Source organism: Poeciliopsis prolifica, unplaced genomic scaffold (genome assembly GCF_027474105.1).
Source record: "Poeciliopsis prolifica strain line A6 unplaced genomic scaffold, Auburn_PproV2 SCAFFOLD002, whole genome shotgun sequence".
In the NCBI taxonomy this organism is placed as follows: Eukaryota; Metazoa; Chordata; class Actinopteri; order Cyprinodontiformes; family Poeciliidae; genus Poeciliopsis; species Poeciliopsis prolifica.
The window spans coordinates 2440742-2463837 of NW_026562377.1; the positions used below are offsets into that span (position 1 = coordinate 2440742).

At 37.8% G+C, this 23096-nt stretch overlaps 1 protein-coding gene across 10 annotated transcripts in view; it reads right to left on the reverse strand.

Moving 5' to 3' along the window:
* Nucleotides 1-23096, reverse strand: part of atp11b (ATPase phospholipid transporting 11B (putative)) — a 57124-nt gene that overhangs the window by 14037 nt on the left and 19991 nt on the right. For 6 of the 10 annotated variants that reach the window (XM_055046415.1, XM_055046385.1, XM_055046434.1 and 3 more), the window contains 20 exons: nt 22818-22899; nt 22589-22739; nt 21683-21880; nt 21089-21247; nt 20252-20436; nt 18589-18657; nt 17855-17928; nt 17648-17751; nt 16656-16837; nt 15086-15289; nt 13836-13989; nt 13319-13421; nt 13085-13230; nt 12906-12965; nt 12226-12353; nt 11707-11845; nt 11274-11297; nt 9448-9513; nt 9078-9181; nt 7558-7723 (listed from right to left, as the gene is read on the reverse strand). In XM_055046415.1, the coding sequence (XP_054902390.1) occupies nt 7558-7723; nt 9078-9181; nt 9448-9513; nt 11274-11297; nt 11707-11845; nt 12226-12353; nt 12906-12965; nt 13085-13230; nt 13319-13421; nt 13836-13989; nt 15086-15289; nt 16656-16837; nt 17648-17751; nt 17855-17928; nt 18589-18657; nt 20252-20436; nt 21089-21247; nt 21683-21880; nt 22589-22739; nt 22818-22899 (2498 nt within the window). Of the gene's footprint in view, nt 1-483; nt 557-720; nt 786-1807; nt 2390-5963; nt 6047-7557; nt 7724-9077; nt 9182-9447; nt 9514-11273; nt 11298-11706; nt 11846-12225; nt 12354-12905; nt 12966-13084; nt 13231-13318; nt 13422-13835; nt 13990-15085; nt 15290-16655; nt 16838-17647; nt 17752-17854; nt 17929-18588; nt 18658-20251; nt 20437-21088; nt 21248-21682; nt 21881-22588; nt 22740-22817; nt 22900-23096 lie in introns of those variants that run through there. The other 4 variants (XM_055046443.1, XM_055046426.1, XR_008607056.1 and 1 more) reach the window with 4 other exon arrangements.

Here is a 23096-nt window from a genome sequence, read left to right on the forward strand (position 1 = left end):
TAACCCTAAAACAACTGAGTCCGCAGTCGGCTGCCTCTATGATTAAAAGCATTTAAATTCTCATTCTGGCACAAATTACGTCATTCAGGAGTTTTTTTGTCTTGTGTTTCGTAGTTAATGAAACTGCTGGTTCACTGGTGGTCAGAGGGATTTGCATTTTCTCCAAAACATTTGTTATTGCTTCACTTTTGCCAATGCATTTACTTGGCTCTTCGAAACAACAAACCAAACTTCATTTAAAAGTTAGTTTCATATTTTAACTTATTAAAAATCAGTTCTACAGTTTGATGTCTGTAACGTTTAGCTGACTACTGGAAGGAGGGTCAGAGTCAGTTTACCTGGCACTATGCCGTCCCTTTCAGATGTTTTCCTTGCAATTGTTTTGGCTTAAAATAGCTGATTTTTATTTTCAAGCTTCATATTTTCCATAAATGGTCACATAACTTTTCCTTTCCTTGTCTGTTGCTCATCATCCCTCCTTACCTGAGCTGACCCTGCATCACCGTCCTGCTGCTGGCCTCAGGTCTAATGTCTGCTCCCTGACTTTCCGCGCTTTCTATTTTAACAATAAAAAATTACTTTCAATATATGGAAAGCAACTGTGAGCACAACATCTGTACAGAAATTACAGATAACATTAGTATTCTTGTTAACAAGCTTAATATGAGATAGCACTGGAGAATAACTAGTCCTAGTTTAGCTAGGATCATCTCAACTTACGCCTTTTCTTTGGAAGCGTACTGCAACATTTTCTTTTGTTTGGCTCTGGCTCGTTGCAGCTTCAGCTTTCAAGGGATGTCATGAAACACAAAATTAAATCATAAGGTGCTCAGCGGATTGGTCAGAAAACATGGAAACGTTGCGATAACTGGTGAAAAGTCTGTCCAAAATTTGCCAAAAATCTGACACAATCACAACTTCCTGTGGTTGTAACATTTATTGTATCGGTTATTATTTATCGTGATGCATTTCTGATTTATTCTTGTCACGATAAATTCCAATTAATGACCTTTAAAATCCCCCAAAACTGTCAGGATTATTAGTTGTACCACTGTTTAGTGAAAGTAACAACAAATTTCAATAGATTTGACAATATCAATAAATGTAGTTACTGTTTGAAATAAATCACATATGGTGCGTTTGTTTAACTATTCGTGTTTGTTGGGCTGTGATTCGTGTGTCATGTAGTCACAGCCTTACAGTCACCTAAAAAAGAAATGAAAGATAGTTTGTATTGTCACTAATCAATATCACAAAGGCACCATAAAATATTGTGATAAAACTTTAAGTCCATATCGCCAACCTAAAGTGTAGGGATAATAGAAATATTGTTATTACGATTATTTATCGCAATAAATCCCAATCATGTTCATCCCACCCAATGTTAAACTATAAAAAATTGAAATAAAAATAAATACTTAAAAAAATACAAGGGTTTCATGAGAGACCAACAGATGATCCAGTGAGTTTCACATGGCTGAATGAAAACAACCAAGACGATGAAGCCGGCATGCCAACAGCATTCTCTCTTCGTCTGAAACCAAACCTGATCAATAACAGTGATTGGTGATCTGAGTCCAGGTTAGGGAACGTCAGGTACTACCATGGAGGGGCGTGTCTCAGTAGCTGCGTTGCCATCTGACATTTTGAAAGTTAATTTGCTTATAGAAACATGGGAACTCTGAAAAGCGGAAAGGTTTTTCTTTCTTTTTTTTTTGTCTGTATTAAAATGGTTTTATTTCACAAAACTGCAGTAGAAATACTTTGTAACATCACATAAATTATGTGATCATCCACCGGATATTAATTACTACTGGTGGAAACGACAAAGAAGATGACAAGAAGTGATAGGAGAATTATAGTTTGGTAGGTTTTTTTAGTGACTTAATGCGTGAACAAACTTATTCACGTGATTTTAATTGAGTTTCTTATTGAACAGAAACACCAAAACTGCAAAAAACACATTTTCTTAGACATTAGCAGAATATTGACAAAGTTTTGTACACATCTGCATTGGAAACGCAGCTACAGTCAATCACTCATGAAGGGAAGGATGAGTAAGTAGGACGGGTAACTGCCACACAGAGGCCTGGGGGGTGACCAGCGGTGCAGGTCTGAGGCAAACAGTAGGGCTGTGCAAGTTGCTGTAGCCGTGAGGAGGTGGACAGGGTTGGTTGGACCTCAGACCAAACAGGCCAGAGACGGTAAAATGGGGACAATGGGAGAGAATGCAGTACAGATCGGGGTACTACCTAGGGGAGCATGAGTCTGGGCCGGGGGTGGCAGGGGGAGGATAAGCAGCTAGCAGGTGCCAGTTGTCCTCCCCTGGGCTCCGCTGGGCTTTAACAGGGTCATATTCTGGGCCGACTGAACCCTCACCCTGCTCCATCTGAAGGACAAGACGCTCACAGTCAGTCCTGCTGGCTTATCGTCAGTCAACCAGGTGGACTGCAGGTAGGCCAGCGACATACCAACCAAACGGCACAAACGTATCCATGTTCGTCATTTTAGTCCTTTACACAATCTGTCCTCACTGAAACACCAAGCAGGGGACAGCAGCCACACTTTGAATCTGTGTGAAAGCACCTTGGACCAGCAGATGCGTTTTACGGCAGAGTGTTAGGGCCAGGAAGAAAACACTCATTACGAGAATAAAGTTGTGATATTATGAAACCTGAAGGCTCAAAATGAGGACAGTTGAGTGAAGTTATACTTTGGTATTGGTTTTACAAAATTATTGTCCTCGTAATTCCACTTTTTAATGTTTTTCTGGTAAGCCTGGCTCTAATACTCGATCGTAACCTTCAAACTGACAGTCGTCGTTTTGGGATTTAATAAAAGACTAAATAACAGAAGAGTGGATACAAATTCAGTGCTGCTCATGAAGCAACTAGCAGATGACTGGCTGAGCTGCAGTTTGGGAGTTTAACTGATATGGGGAAGAAGTTTTGGTCTTGAAGATCTGACCTCTGCCAACACAGCAGCTGAATGCAAAGCAACCTGTTATTTCACAAAGGAAGGGTGTTTGTTTACTTACTGGTAAAAGTGTGTCAACCAGACTGTTGCAGTCTTCCTACTTGATCCTGACAGATCAATATCTACTGCTGCTTTAGAAAAGGGCTTAAAGAATTTGACAAATAACTGAAGGACTTTTATTTCCCACAACAGAAAGAACAATAATGGAAACTGAGCTGCGAGTTGTGGAGAGTTGAAAGAAGCTAAAAAACTAAGCAACCAATGAGCTTAAGGCAATTAAAAAATTCTCAAGGGAAAAAGGGGATGAAGGAAAATCTACTAGCATCTGAACAAATGAACTTGCTGCAGAGCCATGAGGACCCATGAGAGCCTTCTGGGTCATATTGTCTGAAAGAGATAACTACAGGTGCACCAATTGTTGTTTTCTGCCAATTGCAAATAATTTCCTTAACTGTTATAAGTTCTGAAACGTCACTAAATGTAGGCCGGTCATGGTAATAAATTTTATTAGGTAATAAATTGTCCCAGTAATTGTTCAAATAAACAATAACATTGTTTCGAGGCTACTTTCAATTAACAAATTGAAAATAATAGTGGAAGTTTGCCCTTTCAAAGACCATTAATTTCAGGAATAACATTTATCACTGGAATTGGAAGATATTTTAAATATCCAAATCAAAAACAATAAACATAACAGAAGTTAAAAAATAAAATAAAATAATTACGATGCATCTGCAGACAAAATAGCCCTTCAAAGTAAATATTAGTCATCAGAAGTAAAATGATCAAGTTCATTTTAATTAATTAATTGATTAATTGCTTATTGTGAAGTTGCTAAGTTGGCAAGAAAGGAGAATCTGACTGATATTCAGACCTTAGCAGAGATAAATATCCATCACTTATCAAGTGTCCATCACTTCTGCGGCCGACAGATCGGTGCACCCTTAGAGATAATGAGACTGAGCCGCCGAGCAGATGTCTGAAAATATTTTCCCATAGAAATTTACAAACATGGTTTGAAATATCCAAATTAAACAAACCAACTTCTTCAACTACAAAAAGTCCCAACATTTTCTTCAACAAAACCTAATGCTACTCTGAGCATTTCTCTTAAAGATTGCAACACATTGCAAAGATGTATGCCATTGTTCAAAAGATTCCCACAATGACAGCAATCTGTCATGCTCCTAACGGTGCAGGATCATGCTGCTCTGTAACCCAAACCAAGTTGCTCATGCAGCTTCAGTGAGCCATCAGTCCAGAGGTGTGGATCTGTCCAAAACATGCAGGACGACGACTCCGAGGAGAACAGGTCGTCTCAAAACGTGGAATCTGTCCAAAGCGTAAAAAACAAGCCTGGGATGCACCAAGACATAAAAACGACCATGTCTGCTGATAAAACTACAGCATGCCGGGTCAGAGGTCAGACCTGACCATATCCAAACGTACAGCAGCAGAGTTACAGTTTAGAGACGACATGCCCTCACGGCACGAGGTCCACGATTTCACAGGATCAGAAAAATGAAATAAAAGTCAGTACACAGACACTCGCTGCGTTTCCATTGAACATGTAACTGCGCAAACTGTAATTACGAAAATAAGTTTGCTTCATGGAAACGCAGCAATTTAGAAAAAAACTGAGAACTCGGAAGTGGAGATTAGATTTTTGGCTGTATCAATTTAGGTTTATTTCGCAAAGTGGCAATTTAAACACTTTTCTCACATCTCATGAGTCACACGATCATTAGCCAGATGTTACCACTGCCGGAGAAGACAAAGAGGAAGTCAGTAGAGGATCACGGTGCAGCCTCTTTATAATGACTTATTATGTGAACAAACTTATTGACATGTGATTTTTATTTGTTTCTTATTTAATAGATGCACCACAATTGTGAAATAGTTTTTTCAATACTTGCAGAATATCAATAAAGTTTTGCACACGTTTCAATGGAAACAGTTAATAATTAAGTTTCCATTTACCTTCAAATTGTGCAACTTGGTATAACAATAAATCTGTTTAACAGAAACACAGCAACTTTGGAAAAAATTAATTTCTGTAAAAACTTTTTGCATTAGGATAAGGTGATTTACCAGCTTTATCAAGATTTGTGTATTTCACATGTTTCACATCTCGTGTCGTGATAAACAACCGGATGTTACTACTGGTGGAAAAGACAAAAAAGGCAACAGGAAGTGGTTGGAGGATCATGGTGCGGAATGATCTTTTAATGACTTTTTGCATGAGCAAACTTATTCACGTGTGATTTTAATTTAGTTTCTTATTTAATGGAAACAATGCAATGATGAAATTTAGTTTTTTTCCCCAACATTTTCATCAAAACAAAGCTTTGCGCATATTTGTAATGAAAAGGCAGCTAGTCAGGGTTTTCATGAGAACAAAAACTGACTGATTCACTCATTCACACATGCATTTGCTCATGCAGTGGGTGGGTTGTGTCATGACGTGCTGTGAAGAGGAGTCGTAAGACACAAACGCCTCAGCATTTTTCTATGATGCAATCCATGCAGAATCCAAGTCTCTCATTCTGCTGCAGCACCTGAAACTGGTTGAATTTTCCCCGACCCGAGCGACAGAGAATGCTGGTTGGCTTGTTTGGATCATGCTGACACAGACACAACAACGCTAGAGAAAACGCTGGAGGACGACGGATGCCGAGACTTATGAATGAACATGTGGAGGAGCACTCGTTCTGCAAAGCAATGTTTCTCTCTGAATTTCATGGCGGTCTTACTTCCTTAAGTAAACCAATTTCTAAAATACTGGAAAGTAATTTAGCAAAAAAAAAAAAAGAACCTAAAAGAAATACACTTATTTAACTAAATAAGATGCAGTTACATAACATCATTAATAATAGAAATATTGCATTTGCATGAAGCGCTCCTGCAGTTAGTTTTTTTTGTTCCCCACGAATGGATTCATTTAAGATGGATGAAGTCCACGGCTTAATGGATCTCAAATCTTCTACCTAATTTTGCCCAGCTGGCCCTTGGCTCTGGACAAAGGCTGCAGAGCGAAGTCGTCGCCTATGACCACTCGGTTGGAATACATCTACACCGGGAGAGCAAATACAGGGGCAAGATGAAGAACACACAGACAGAGAGGTTAGAAATCCAGCTCTTTCTCTCCCACACACGACAGTCACATTCAGACACAACAGGACGGAGACTGAAGCAGAAGCTACAAACGGCACACAGGACTGCAGAAGTTGGCTCGTTTTCTTTTCTGAGAAACAAGCTGAGACGATAAATCATGTCCAGATGGACGAATCAATACAGAAAGAGAGCAGAGGTGACACTGTGTGCTTCTCAGTGCGCTTGTCTGTGATCAGATGGCAGTCATGCAGAGCGAACATAAACATGATTACGTTCCTGTTCAGAAGCAGAAAAAACAAGGCTAAAAATAAACTAAAACACAGATCACTGCACAGATTTTGTATTTCTTATTTTTTAAAACTTATCATATAATTGTTGCCAATTTTGTGCTCTTTGTAGGAATATAATTTATGTATTGCTATATAGCAGGGGTGGGCATTTATTTTCATGTTTAGCACTTATTGTGAATAAGTTCTGAGAGAAAATTTGATTCTTTGTTGTTTTAATAAATGTCAATAATGTTACAGGAAAAATAAAACAGTATTGTTATTAATATTTTTACTATTTTCTCTCTGTCTGTCTGTCTATATATATATATATATATATATATATATATATATATATATATAAATCACTATGATCTCAGTAAATGGCATCCTGAGGAATCTATTAAAAATAGGATTTTTTTAAGAACAGTATTTGTGTTGCAATAAATGCAGTCATGCACTCACCTAAAAAAGTTCCCTTTTCTGTTTTACTATAATTTATATTCTATTACAATGTCAGCACAAAATATTGCGATAAAATTCTAAGTCCATATCGCCCACCTCTGCTACATAGTGCAGCAGATTATTAAATATTTCAGCAAAATCTTTCACATGAGGTTAAAAACCCTAACATGGCACATATGTTCCCAGAGGATTACTTAAAATCAACAAACTGGTAGCCACTGAAAGATTCAGTGACATAAAGAGCAAAAAGAGCAAAAATAAGTAACATTTCATGTCAATAATCACTTTAAAAGGCTCAAAGATGGCAGCCATTTTGAAAAATGGAGGTAATCTTGAACTGGCTGGTGGAAAATATGAAAAACATAACAAGCCTGTTTCCACATCTGAAAGATTTTTATAGATATTAGAGAAGCAAGCTGCACTAACATGTCTAAATATGGTAATAGAAGAGATTTTAAAGAATACAAAGTGTCTTTTCCCTTTCTAGTGCAATTTCACTTAAATTCAGTAACATTTAGAATTTAATATGTTCAAACATTCACAAAATATCCTGTAAAACTTCTTCATTTGTAATCAGCAGCAAAATAAAAATGGTGCAGCTGATTTTCACATACAAACCCAACAAAATGCATAAATCATTCAGTAAGGTTAAGGAAAAATCTATGAATTTAGAAAAGTAAAATGTTAGCAAAGCGAACTGCTTTCCTGCACGAAGCATCTGGCAGCTGGTAATTACCTGGCTCTTCTGTGTGCTGGTGGGACACAGGTGTCTGTAGAGAACCTTCCTCGTCATTTCAGGAAACAGGCAGGTGAGGACGATGATGACGATGGCGAACCAGGCCGAGCCGCAGGACAACAGCTGGACGAAGACAAAGTACATGTCCTGGGTGTGCAAGAAGGGCCTGGAGGGGTTCAAACAACACAAATGTTAAACTGGAATCACTTCCTATTTATTTAAAAGAACTACTTTATTCAGCCCATCCAGGAAGTTGAGATAACAACTATTAATGCAAATTTGCTCATCGTTTGCAGATTTTGTGCAGACTTAAAATCACCGGTCATTGTAACCTTTGCACAAATCACCTTAATGTTTTCTGTACTTCCCTCTTTTCTGACTGAAACGCGGCTGAGTTTTGACCAGTCCCGTCAGAGCCCTTCTAATTAAACTTCCTGTTTCAGGACGTTTCTCATAAAATAGAAGCATAAACATCATGTAGGCACTGATTGATTGCAGCTTTTAAACCTACAGAGAAGATCAGCAGACAGGATTTGCCCTTTTCACTGTAATTTCAGGTCCAACCATCAGTTCCAGTTGTGCACTTAGATAATGTCATTATGTCCTAAGGGCAGAGCTTAACGACCAATACAGATTCGATCAATAATAAACCCAATATGGTGGCGATGGCTCCCAGACGTCTGATGGGTCCAGACTGGCTCATGTGGTTTAAACTGGTTTTACTGGTTCTACCAGGTGGCAGATAATTAACCAGGATTAAATCTGAGCTTCAGATGGTGTGAAAATAAACCAAAGTTTTCCTCACTGTAGCACAAAGAAACATTAAATTTACTGTTGCAAAGTTGGTCTGAGAAAAAATTATGCCAAATTACTTTAAATTATTTTATAAAATTTATTAAATTCCCTCCCAGTTAGAAAAAAAAGGAGGTCTGATCCAAATGGACCAAGTAGGTAAAACCAATGACAGTAACTGTTCTGCAAGATATAGGAACTTGCTGTAAATAAATATTTCCTTAATATTGATAAAAAATACCTGCTCAATTGGCAGGTTATTTTATTTATAACATGAGAAAAATGTCTTGCTATAAGTTCAACTATCACCTTTTTGAAAAATCAACATTAAGAAATTATTTACATAAAACAATTTTAAATAAACAAGCTCCTCTATCTTATAAACAAGTTAGTCATAAGTTCATTTTTACTTAATTCAAGCGTACTGAAGTATTTTTGCACCAGAAAATAGACAAAAGCGCTTTATTTTGCAGTATGCGCTCTCCGCTTTGTTCTCAACTGAAATAACTTACACAAAAATCGTTCAGTCTTTGACGTTGAAGGCCAAGGCTGTAATTAATAAATGTGGCAGAAATCCGTCTTTCCAAATAAAAAAATTATTTGAAGGAACATTAAAACTCTTGTCTGAGATTATTTTCCTGAGCTGATGAGACCAACTCAACTTTTTAAAATAAAAAGATTTCAAAACTTAACAATGAATATGAGCCATTTAAAAAAAATATTCTCACCAGATGATGCCTCCGTAAAAGAAAGAGAAGATGAAATAGAAAGCGATTGAGCCCCACGTCACAAAATGGTTCATCCAGGTCCAGAACTGAGTCTCCAACGCGAGCTGGGAAAATAAGTCACGTTCAGAAATTGATGCAGGAACCGTCGGGGTTTGGCCTCGCTCCCAACAACCTATTACAAATTATCTGCTGGAGTTAATGGCCGCTGACATCATCCTCCTCACCACATACATCATCCCTGTCTGCACAGGTTACTAAGCTCAGAGACAGTGACGATGATTCAGACCAAAGTAAACAAACTGGTGGTGTAAAAACTTCCTTAAACTGGTCATTAATTCACACAATAAACCGTTAATTGCTTGGCGTTTACCTTCAGCGTGACGGTGATCACCATGACAGTAAAGACGAGCGTGCCGAACGTCCAGTTCCCAAACATCTGCAAGAAGCGACAGGTTGCGATGTCAGCAGTCAGCTGCAGTTTGTCTTCAGCTGAATAAACTTTATGATCAGAAAGAAACAGAAGCTCAGCTAACATGCACAGAATCCGTTAGTGGTGGAATATCTGCTAAGTTTACAGCCTCTTCTGTTTATTTAGATCACAGACGGTAAAAATCTCAGGTGCAGTTAATTTAACTTAAAGTACTATTTTAGAAAAATTTAAATGAAAACGTGTGGTGTGGTGACAGGGAGGAAAATGTGAGCGGATCCACTGCCTAGATTTGGATATTTAGAAGAAAAATCTTCTTAAAGGCTTAAAACGTCTCAGTCCAATGTTCAGTTTATGCTTTTTGTGCCATAATTTTCAGCTTAAACAACCAAAGACAGTCAATGTTCTGCAAACGGTTTTTCTCAGTTACAAAAATTATTTTAGGAGTGCACAGATTAATCAGAATCGGCCGATATTTACACGAGGAATCGATCTAATTCACTGATCTCATCTTCCTCCACAAAGGTCTGTAAATCAGCTACTGTCTATGAATCACTGTTGCCGTTTTAGTGACTGTCAGACCACAAAAAACAACAACAAAAAACAAACAACAAAAAATCATAAAAAATCATGAGCTGAAATCGGAATTGGCAGGTCAGACTTTTTAAAAACTGCTGATCGGCCAGAAAACTGCAATCGGTGCACTCCGATCTTTTTTATAAGGTTAAAGTTATGGCTTATTTTTATTTAAAGTTCATTGATCAAAAATCAGTTTTAAGAAATTATACATGCACTTAACTTGTAATTAGCATGTTAAACTATCCATACTCCTTGAACCTTCTAGTTGTTTGTCACACTACAAAAAACAAAGCTTAAATGTCAAGCTTAAAGAATCCATGGTGTGTCATTTAATCTCAGTAAAAATGACAAAGGTGACCTATTATGCTTCCTTGAAAATGTCAGGAAACATCTACGGCCTACACAAAACATGTCATTACAATGTTTTGCAGAAAATCGTTCTTGAATAATGAAATTTTAGTCGTTTTTAATACAAATGAGCAGCTGCTGGCCACGCCCCCCCTGCCCCCCCGAACTCAATGTTTACACTCGCACATGAAAATGGCTGCAAACAGATGTACAACTATGCAATCGCACATCTTAGAAAAGCAGAAGTAGAGCTTCCTACACAACCAATCAAGAAAAAAGCAAGTGGTTTCTGGTTGGTAAGTCAACAACAAAACGCTCGTCTTTTCCAGCAGCCGTTGTACACGGTGTCGAAACCGGCTGATCAAACCGCTCCGGTTGCTAGGTAACGGGCTAGGTTCCGCTCGGGTTGCTAGGTAACGGTGCAGTTAGCAAAAAAAACAAAACAATTATTCTAAAAAAAATAAATAAATGCACCTGGGTTGTTTTTAGAAGCAGTTAACATCCAAATGGAGACATGGAAAGAGGCAAAAAATTTATTTTGCATAATAGGTCTCCTTTTAAATATTTCTAGATGTAAAATCTTAAATTTTTTTTCCACTTTGCAAACATGTTTTACTTTGTGCAAAAATTTGAAGTCAATAAACTGAAGCTTGCAAATGTATTGTGACAGAATTTGCATAGAATTAATAATAAATTGAGTTCTTTAACACAGAAATGAAACTGAATCCATATTGAAGAGAATTATTGACAACATCTAAAGAGTAAAAGGGATGTTGATGAATCCTGGAGTCCTCCTATTAACCTCCCAAGGACATGCATTCAACTGTAGAGCAGACTCTTACCAGCTGCCTGTTAGCTCGCAACATCTGAAGACATGCACAGCAAGAAGGCAGAAGGAAAAAAGCGTAATCAACAAAAGATGGAAGGAGAGACAACCAACAGGGAATAATCAAAGTGAGGGCATTCAGAAACAGCAAACTACCAACTGAAAGAAAGATGGAGAGAAATGACGCGGGGAAAAAAGAGAGAATGAACAAACTGTCGAATAAAAAAGGGAAGAAATAGAGAGATAGAAAACAGCAACATCAAGTCAACAGTTGTGAAATTGCAGCAGGTTATTTCTACATCCAATAATAATAGTAATAATAATAATATCACTGAAAGCACACAAACACAAATATCCAAGCTGAATTTATCACCAAGGATTTATGGCTTGAACTACTGTTTTCCAGCTTAACAGAAGCAGCTGCGGAGAGCGTTTTTTGGCAAACAGACCTGTCCGTTGCTCGTGAGTGAGGCGTCCTCTCCCATCAGGATGTAGGCCCCAAAGAAAAACACAAAGGCGTGAGTGAAGCCCAACACCGTCCAGTGCAGGAACGCCCGGAACGACAGCAGAGAGTTCTTGCTGATGTCTCTGTGGGAGTCGCACAAATAGCAGTTTTATTCCCCAGCGAGCTTCATTACACTGCAAAACAGAAAATCTTACCCGGTATTTTTGTAGCTTTTAGTGAAAATATCTTGGTACAGTAAACTAACTTACAGGTAACTTTCAAGCAAGACATAGGAGCTTGTATTAATCCCTTAATCTGGATGTAAAAATACTACTTCCATTTGCAGATTATTTCACTTAGGAAATTTTCCCAATGTTATAAGTGAAACTTTTTGATCAATATTAAAGAATTATTGACTCAAAACAAACTCCTGAATATTGCTGCAAATTCACCTGTAAGTTAATTTTGTTTTGTTTTCAGTATACGAAGATATACTCCATGCTGCGTAGACACAAGGCCTCACCTGTAGAGGCCAGGTTTAGCCTGCAGGACGTCGGGGTGGACCAGCTGCTCAAACAGACTGTACACAAGGATGGGCAGCGAGGTGAAGCAGATGTTGTACAGCGTCAGGTAAACACTGTCATACAGAGTCTGGATGGGACACAGATCATTTCAACAGCAGATTATTAGACAAACAGGGCAACTAACTGTACACACACACACACACACACACACACACACACACACACACACACACACACACACACACACACACACACACACACACACACACACACAGTTTGGGTGAATGGGAAAAGAACTGGAGCTAATAAAAAACATTTATAAAGGTGCATGCACTTCCTAAAGAAAGGTAGGACATTATAATCTGATGCTTGGATCTGATGGACTCAGTTCGAAATCGCAACATTTGTTATGGTTTCAGTTGTTCTGCAGTCAAACAAAATAAACCTCTTGCAAAACCTGTTCTTCTCCTTGCCTGTGGGGGCGCTGCATGAAGAGTTTGTTTTTTGGTTTGCATCACAGTTCGATTCATTCTTCCTCAGACTGGACTTTCAGACAAACCAACCAGTTTGATTAAAGCAAACTTAACAAGGCTGGTGTGAATGGAGCCTTACGTACTTTAAAAATGAGGAAAAATGAACGAGATGTTGATTAGAAACAGAAGAGGAAAATAAGACTTACTTGTTGTGAAAACAAGCAGAAGAACTGGTAGAAAAACTGTGGCGTAGTAAAACACACATTCTAGAAAAAACAGAGTAAAAAACATAATCAGACATACCGGAGAGAAAACCGATTATTATAATTTTTAAATTTAAAGCCACTGAAATGCAAGCAGGGGGAACAGTGTTGGTAAATCCTACCTTGTAGAAAAAGTACTGTACAAGAGTAGCTACTCGAATGTAGTAGAAGTGGCCGTGGACCAGCAGGAGTTTAGCCAGGAACTTAAACCTGGCGATTGCATAGTCACTGTTTCTCACGGCCTGACGACCCTCCTTTCCCATGATGCCTGAGGGTTTGGACAGGAACAGCTCAGACATCTACAGCGCAGCTTCAGGTCGGGCTTGTGGTTTCGATGTGTGTGTGTGTGTGTTTACCTATGCCTACATGAGCTTCCTGTATCATACTGACATCATTGGCTCCATCCCCAACAGCTAATGTTATTGGCTTTTCTGGAGAAGTCTTTAGCAGACGAACAACCTGAAAAAAATGTAAAAAATTGGCCTAACCTTCATATTGTGTTGAATTGAATTCAAAGTTAAAATAAATAGAAGCTGTAAGACAAGATGGCCGCCCTGACATCACTCTGAACTATGGAAACCCAAGAGATCAATTTAATAAAAATGTAATCAATTAAAATCTATTTCATCCATCTATTTTCTACATTAGTTAAACGTGACAAAAAAAACAAAGTTCATGCAACAGCTCTTGTTTTCCAGTGTTGCTGTTTTTTCATTTAAACTAACAATATGAGATTAGAACAAGTTTCAGCAACAAGTGGGTCCAGAAAACATGATGAGATTCAGCAGTTAGACTAAAGTGTAATTCAGATACCTGAGCCGTAACTCATAATCTGTAGTTAATCTGGAGTTTTTTCCTGCAGTCTGCGTTTACCTTGGCTTTTTGCAGCGGGGCCATGCGACAGCAGAGCACAGCTGAGCAGTTTTTACACACTTCCATGAATAGCCTCTCATGTTCCCTCAATGCTAACGACAGACTAGCGCCGTCGACCACCAAGCCGTGCTGGATGACGTGGTCTTCCTTTATCCTGCAGACGAAGACGAGGAAGACAGCGGCACACAAAGCACGACAGGGAGTGAGTCAGAAATATTCATACGCTGGATTCTACTGTTCCTTCATCAAAAAATAATATTTTAATACTGAATGTTATTCCTGTTCATCACAAAGTTGGAACTGTAGAAATGTTGTGCATAAGTCAGGTTGGGTCTTGAGACTCGGGTGATACGGCTCGACAAATACAATTTTAGTGTTTTTCTTCCGTTTTTAAAAAAAAAAAAATTATTACATAAAAATACTCTTAAAAAGTGGTTTTAATTTCAATCATCTTTTAGGCCAACAAGAATTTTTGTTTAATTATTAAAATAAATCCATAAAATTAGCAGAAAAAACAAAATTTTCACAGAAAAAGTGTGATAAAAGTTTTACTGAGGTAAAAGCTTAAACCAATCAGGATCTGTTCTCAAAATAGACAATTATTTTAAAGTCCTGCTACAGATAATTTGCTACTGACGTGTTAAAAGTCTAAATATTTTTCTATTAATTATTACTCATTTTAATTATTTGTGCTCCAGTTCTTATAAAATTACAACTTTATTGTGGTGATTTTGATTTTATTCTTACGCCATTTAGAGTTTTTTTGTCATATGACTTTGGTCTTATTTTACTATGACTGTATTTTTGTGACATTATGACTTTATCCTTGTAAAATGTTACCCTAATATTCAATCATACAGATGTGAGTCCAAAGTGTTGAAAAAAAAAAGAAGCGGTAAAAAAACAAAGATGGCCGCCCTACCGTCACTCTGAACTATGAAACCCACGGAGGGCAATGGAGGAAAAAAAACAAGATTTTCAAAAAATTAAACCTTCAAAAACCAAAAATTTAATTAATTAATCCAATTGATTTATCGCCCAGCTCTAACTGAAATGATAAGAAATAAAACATATTTAGTTGCAGTTTATATTATTAAGTAAAATCACCAGGAGGCATGAAATTAGTTTTGTCATTGTAAAATTAGCCTTGTAATTTTCTTCAAACCTGATTAAACACATAAAAACCTGCTTGTATTTATGATTTACTAAAATATTAAATGATAATAATAGCAGAAGGAAATGGCAGGCACCTTCGGGCCAGCCTGCGGAGCTGCTCTGCACACTCGTTGTCCGAGCGCTGCTTCAGAAGCTCCAGGATGTTCATGGTTCGGTGGAAATGGCCGCACGACAAGCTGACGCTGACCGCCGTCTCGTGTTTGTCCCCCGTCAGCACCCATACTTTGATTCCCGCCAGACGCAGGACTTCGATAGTCTCTGGAACTTTGTCTTGAAGCCTGAGCAGCACAAGGAGGAGAACGTGTTCAGCGTTCATCACGCAGGGACATTAAGCACTTTCCAAACATTTTCAACGCCAGTTTTCAAACTTTTCCCGCAACACACTTTGGGGATTAAAAACAAATCAACTAAAGAACACGGGTTCTTTATCACAATAATAAATATATAATTTATTACTGTGATATCTTGTGATAGAACTTTGCATTTCACAGTCGGGACGATACAGATTAAAATATTAGAATTTTGTTTTAAAATGTTTTTCTTACACACATCTCATACACCTGACTGTCAAGACAAAAGTAACTGACCAGTAACTTTTCAGCAGGTTATGGGAAAAATTAAACCATGCAAATGGAAATTATTGCACTCATTTTAGTTTATTATGTGATTAATTGATTTATTGCGAAAGGTCCAATTACAAGTAGCAAGAAAAAGAGGCTTATAAATAATTGGTCAACAACAAAGGAAACGTTCTCGCCCTGCTGGCATTTCTTTCGCTTATAACAAAACGTTTCCAGAATTTTAAAGTATTTCAAGCCGCGGTGAGAAACCTGCACATAATATTCTGCATATGTGGAAAAGGCCGAGTTCATTTCCCTGACTACTCACTAACGCTCCTTGAGAGAATAAGGACACTTTCTATTACATGCAGTGACTTTTCATATCAGTGACTGTTTTTTATTTTTCATACTAGCCTGAAAACTGAAGGGAATATTAGTCATGACTTTCATAACATCGGAGCCTTTGATTGTGACCGAGAGTGACCGGAGAGAGAGAGCAGAGATAAAGTGTGAGAAGCTGAGGCATGAGAGCAGATGGTGAGTGGACACACACACACACACACACACACACACACACACACACCCACACACACACACACAGACTCACAGTCATGTCTAGAAACTGTATAATAGGTGTTAATAAGTTCGCTTCAATCAAGCGTCTGGAGTTGCTGATTTAATCAAACCAGGCTTCAGACGTTTCAATCACGTTTGGTTTGGCGTCGTAACTTTTCCTAATTATATGAAGTGAGGCCAACTGGGATCACTGGAAAGCTTTTATGGGATCAGAGGTTGGCTGAAATGGGAACTCTCTGATTTATAATGAGAGAAACCAAAATTTAAGAGCAAACGTATGAAGATTTGTTCAGTCTGGTGTTGAAATATTAAAGAAAATATAAATTAAATCCTGATCTCTGGCTGATTAACTCCCGTATTTCTAATCAGATTGCTATGATCAGCTTTAATAAAATGAAATAAACTCGTTACATTCCTTTTCATGTCTTTTAGATGGGATATTAATGTTCACTGTAAAAACTCTTCACAGCAGCAATATTGTTGGGAGTCAAGTTCAAAATCTCCGTACTTGTCTTCGACGCCGGTCGCTCCTAGGAGGTGCAGTTTGCTTTCGATGTAGGCGAAAGCTTGCTTCAGTTTCTCCTCGCGCTGCTGCAGAGCCGTGCGAGCCGACGTCAGCTGCTTGTCCAGATCGATGTACTCCTTCGGACTCAAGTGGCGGCAGGCGATGACAAGGGTACGCAAACCTTTCTGCATCCGAACACAGAGACCAATAAGAACAGGTTAGATGGAAAGTAAAGAAAACAAAAAAAATCAAAGACATGTCTTCATTTTCAAACATGAATTAAGACGATGAGGTCATTTCATGTCAAAGGGCAAAAATCAAGTGAAGCAGATGAGACGAGATTCACAACGGAGGAGAAAAGAGAAGAAAAATTCTCAAATTATCACAGCTTGGGTTTAATTCAGCGAAGCGGCCTGAAGGCTTCATGACCACAACTCAACCCAGACCGCAGCACCGAATCTGGGGCTGACATCTGATGATATGATGTGGAAAACGGACGTGTGTGTGTGTGTGTGTGTGTGTGTGTGTGTGTGTGTGTGTGTAAAGAGCGTCAGAGCATAAATTAACAACCTCATCATCTCTAAATGCCAGGCTTACACACAGAAACAACAGAGGCATGACACAAAAATAGTCAAAAATATTCACGTTCGAGTTTAAAGGTTTAAAAGATTCAGAAATAAAAATCTTAAGATTTTAAGTGTGTGATTTTGAAACATCTACTTTCATAAAACAGAATAAAGTGAGTTGATCATTTTTATACTCCAACGTTACTCATGTAGGAATGAAACAATTAATCATGTAGAATTGATTGAATTTAGTTATCCATTAATCGTTAATTGGAGGCAGAAAGAGGAATAAACTCAGAAAAGCCTTAAATGAAAATCTGCAGAATCTGCCTTTTGTTTTTATGCGATTAAATCAATTAATCGTTAGTTTTTAGTTGCAGCCCAGTACTAATGCAGATATTCAGTCGAAAGAGAAAGACAGTGTCTCACCAAAGCAAACTCGTCCACATGCAGCCTGGTTTTTTCAACCTCTCCAGTTGTGGCGAAAGGCAATATGGCCGACTCGGCACCCTTTGTGAAAATCACTTTCCCTCCTTGAAGGGAAACAAACAAACATATTAATAGACTCATTATCCTGCCTGGTCTGTTACTGTCTTGTCTTCTTAACGCTTTGCGGCTGAAGCAGGTCAACGTTACCTGAGGGAGTCTCCAGGATGACGCTCATCCTCCTGCGGTACGGATCGAACTCCAACACATGGAGCAGTTTATACCTGAGGCAAACAAACGGGATGTTACTGACTGACCAAAAACAGCAAATAATCAATCATTCTGGTCATTAATCAAATACATAAAAAAAACACATGCTGCAAAATTTTCATTTAACCATTTTAAGCTTTTTGTACAATATTAGAAATTCATTAAAAGATGGAGACAAACCAATCAATAAACTTATTATTGACTAAAATCCAATAAAAAAACGATTCCTTTAGATTTATTTTACAGAGTTTAAAACGAGTGAAGCTAAAACTGCAACTTGAAGAGTTCTGGGTACAACATATTCAACGTCAAATGTTTTTTTATTGCATCTAAAATACTAAATATATACGTTTCTGTGCAGTTTTAGCTTGGCTTCTGCACTGGCCTGTTATTTTAACAAATGGCCATTTTGAGTCTATTCTCCAGTTAATGATGAATCAATTAATAAATTAGTTGACGATCAATATCAGACCTGCAATATACAAAAATTAAAATCCTAAAAATTATTTAGATCAGATCTAAATTTAAAACTGGAAATATTGATCTTATGCTGATTGATCTGTATGATTGAATTGATTTTTTTCCGTGAGACAGCCTGTGTTGTGAATTGGTGCGATGCAATTAAACCAAAGTGATCCGTTTTGATCGGCTGCGTGTTTGAGATGTCGGCTTACTTTTCAGATTTCCCAAATGTATTTATTTCCATGGTGTCCCCGCTGCAGCCTGTGAACGCCACGCCAAGTCTGAAAGGAAGGCAGCAAAACTTCATCTAAGACTCATTAACAGACAGAAATGTTTGAAATGTCCCAATCAGAAGGAACGATGCCGCAGTTTCTGGCCAAGAAAACAAAAAACAAAAAGAAAAAAAAAAGTATGGTTGCCATGGTGATCCCAAATAAATGTCAACAATTTAAAATGTCAGTAAATTAATTATAAAATCATTGCACGCCTGAGGTACTTTAAAGTCCTGACGTGTAAAAATTAGGGTGATGACCAGGAGGCTTTTCACCCTCAAAGATCTGAAGCTCTTTAAGAAATATTGAAACACAAGTGGAAAAAAACAAAACAAAAAAAAAACCAGTTTTGATTCCTGTAGTATCAATAAATACTTTTCCATTTATGATTTAGAAGGATAAAAATAACTTTACTTAATATTTACTAGAATGTGAAGCATGAGTAAAACACAAATATTCCTTCAAAATTGTTCTTTAGGTTTTTTTGTCTCATTCCATATTTTTGTTTGGTTAAATGAAAACAAATTTAAATGAATGTAAAGAATATTTCTGGACCTATAATATTTAGCTTAGCAAAAGCCAGTCTGACTTTGTCCTGAAATGTTTCCTCTCTATTGTTGTGAAACTAAAACTGGGTCTGTTTGTAGCTCAAATATGCTGGTACTCTGAACATGGTGGCACCATTTTAAAAGCGTCATTTATTTATACGTTTCCGCCGCAGGCCGTCGGCTGCGCGAGTCTCCAGACTGTGCAACAAATTACTGCCTGCATTAAATTTCTGTGGCACCAACATGAACAAGTGACTGAACACCAGGCTGTATCAGACACGATTAAAAAATGGCAGGCATAAGATGAAGTTTGGCTCCATGTCAAAGGTTAAGAGTTACATATTTCATTTCAGGCAGTGAAATAAAGATGTCGTGTTTTCGTCTACATTACTAACCTGAGCAGCATTGCTGCCTCATTTAAAGGCAAGGATATGAAACTATAATGAAACTAAACATTTTTCAAACGCATTATGTAATAAATACAAAGCCTGGTTATATTTTTAAGCTTTCATGGCTTAAAGGGGCAGCACTGTGAATGTTCCAGGCACATACACAATTTTATCACACAACCAGGTAACTGCCAGTTTTTACAGAAATGCTGTAAATATCAGACAGAATTAAGGGTAACGTATTATCCTTCGTTCAACAGGTTAGGATCGGTGATGGGTTAAACACATTCATGGCATTCTTTGCACAAAATCATTCTTTGATGAGAGAAATTTGCCTTGAAATTGGCCCCTGTCTCTTTAAGAAGCTCCTACTCTTTCTGACACTGGTTTCAGTGCGTCTGTGTGCCATTTAAAACAGCTTTTAGGAACGTTTCCAAGAGAAACGGTTCATACGATGATCTCAGCAGATGCACAGATCTATCAGATGTTTGCTAACTGCTGCTGCCACTAGTCTGGAGGAGCCGATTGGGGGAGTTGTATGGGAAGGCTGCTTTGTGAGACAGAAGCTTGGCTGAAGCTCCAACATAGTTGATTTTACATATTACATATTTTTATCCCCTGTAAGGTAGTAAATATTAGCAAAAAGATGAGTTTAAAGTTATTCACCTCCTCGCTGCCTCGACCAGAGCCTTCTCATCCGGCGAGGCGGCGTAGTACTCCATGTGGCTGAAGGCGAAACTGTCGGTGTGGGAGAATGGATCCCCTCCCAGCCAAGTCTCTGACTGGTTGTAGCTGATTTGGACGGTGTGACACAGTGACACGGCCTTGAGGAATAATAACTCCTCACGCAACTGGACGGAAACACGGTGGAAAAAGGGAGAGATTTCACATCTTGTTCTGTAACTACGGTAAACCGATTCAGAAAAACGCATATACACAGAAAGAATAGAGAATAAATTAGTAAACAGCATTTACAGCTGCAACATTCTGACCTGGATTAAGAGCTAGAAACTAAGATTTATTTCATGTCAGACCCGATTTCTAAATTTGATTTCTTTTTGCCTTCTTTTCTAAAAACAAAAATATTTTGAAAAGTGCAGCTTTTACTCCATCATTCCTTTTCTGACTTGTATCTGAATCAGGTTACAATAAATTTTGTTTATTTATGAGACAATAAGTTAGGATGATGTTTCTTTGTCAGATTAAATTTATTTCTTGAAAATAACCAGTGAGCAGATTTTAAATATATTTTTTATTATGTTCAAATTTCTGTAATAAAAATGTCCTAATTCTAAGTATCAAACCTTAACCTAATTATCATTATGAAAAAAGACTTAAAAGAAGCATCTCAATGACTTAAGGGACTGAAATAAATATCCTAATTTACTGAATGAGACTAAATGAAAACATTGACAAATCTGGACACTTTAGCACAAAGAAAAGGAAAATTCTGCAATTCGTTTCATATTTTTACTTTGTGCAGCAGTTATTGATGTGAATTACCAGCTGGGGTGAAGAACCGCTTGGTGACTCCCCCGTCCTCCCCTCTGGTACCAGTTTGCCATTCATCTCCCGGTACTTGATGCCGTTTATCGAACACTCGCGGAACTGCATTTCATTTTCTGTTAGCGTACCCGTCTTGTCTGTAAACACATATTCAACCTGCAGGGAGAAAAATAAATACATAAATCACAACAAATTCTTCAGAATCCATTTTATTTTTGGTATCAGTTGTTTTTACCTCCTTCTCATTTATTGCTTTTAGTTGTTGTGTTTTGTTTTGGATCTTTAAATGTCAATGTGGCTCTGTATGAGAGCACAAATTTGGATTATTATTACACCATTATTATCATTATCTTACTTGAAAATTGTGTTAAAATCGCAATATAATTTTTTTGAGGATTATGACATCTTCCCTTTATTATAAATTCAAATTTAAGATGTGTATGAAATGCAACTGCGCTGTTATTTTCTATAATGTGTGGTTTAAAAGAAACCAAATGTTGAAATAAGTAAGTGACAGACTAGAAAATTAAAATTCAGATGCCTGGATCCTGGACTGAAACATTTCTAATTTAGTTCTTTTCTTTTTCATACCTGTCCCAACTCCTCATTGAGATCAGACGTGTTGACCTGAGCTTTCTGGTTACTCTCCTCGTGGTACAGGTCCAAATCCCAGCTAATAAAAAAGGAGCCCAAAAACTTCTGCATCTCCACAGTAACGTAGAGCGAGATGGGAATGATGAAGTTATAGAGAACCAGGAACGCCAGGAAGTCTGAGATGAACTGAAGGATCTGGAGAAGGACCAGAGGAAATTTTATTTGTTATAAACATGAAATAAAAAACACACTGAGAAAGAAAAAGAAAAGGAATAAGGAAATAGAAAACAAAATATAGAGAAAAGAAAGAAAGGAAAGTCACAGAAAAGCAAAAGAAAAAAAAGAACAAAAAAATTAAAACATAGAAAAAAGAAAATTAAAACTAATGAGAAAATAAAAAAAGAAAAAGAACTAAAAAAGTTAACTAAAGAAATAAATAAAAGAAAAAGCAAAAAAAAAAAAGAAAAGAAATCACTGATCAATCCTATTATGAAATTAATTACTGTTTGTGGGGAACGAAAAAAGAAAACTGATTATGAGACAGCAGCACCAAGAATCAACTTCATATGTTCAAACTTGAATAAAATTTCAGATGCAAGTAAAAGAAACCACAATTATTTACAAAAGAAAACAAAAATACTTTGAAGTGTAATTTGAAATCAATTGTTTGAATACTGGGTCTTCCACAAACGGGGACGGCCAGCCTGCAGGTCTGAGGCACCAGAACCGGCAGATGGGCATCACAACGATTAGAAACTAGTTTTTGTTCTTCATTATCACTGAATCTGCTCTGTGTGCTGGGAGGTCTGATCACCATCTAATCAGAATGAAAACAGGTCTGGTGTGTTTTGGTGACACACAAGTGGAACAGCGTAGAAAACATCTGTGGCTGGTCAGACTGACCGGGCTGCTGTTTCTCTCCTGCTCGGTCTTCTGGTTGTAGAAAGGCTCGTTCCACTCGTCTTCGGCCTGCCAGGTGTACTTCAGGATGGTACTGAGGATCGCCTCCGACAGCAGGATGACCAGGTAGATGATCAGGAAGGTGTTCATCGACCTGAAACACAGCGGCTTCAGTGTTTACCTCCGACAGAAACGCTTCCCCAGTCAGCCGGGAAGAAAGAAAGCGCCATACTTCTCAACAGCCGAGCGTTTCTGGGACTTGCACTTGTAGTTGAGCGCCATCTTGGATTCCATCCCTGTATAAACGGCCACACCTGCAACAGCACAGCAGGTCGAGGTAATCACACCAACAAAACGGTCAACGAACACCAGATAATATCGCTCACAAAATAAGAGTTTCATATCAGCCAATATTGATAAGTATTGATTTGGTTTGTTTGTTATAAATGTCTGAAATATTGCCAAACTTGTAGCTTGACCTTTCACCCGGTTTTCTCTCCACCGGGTTGTT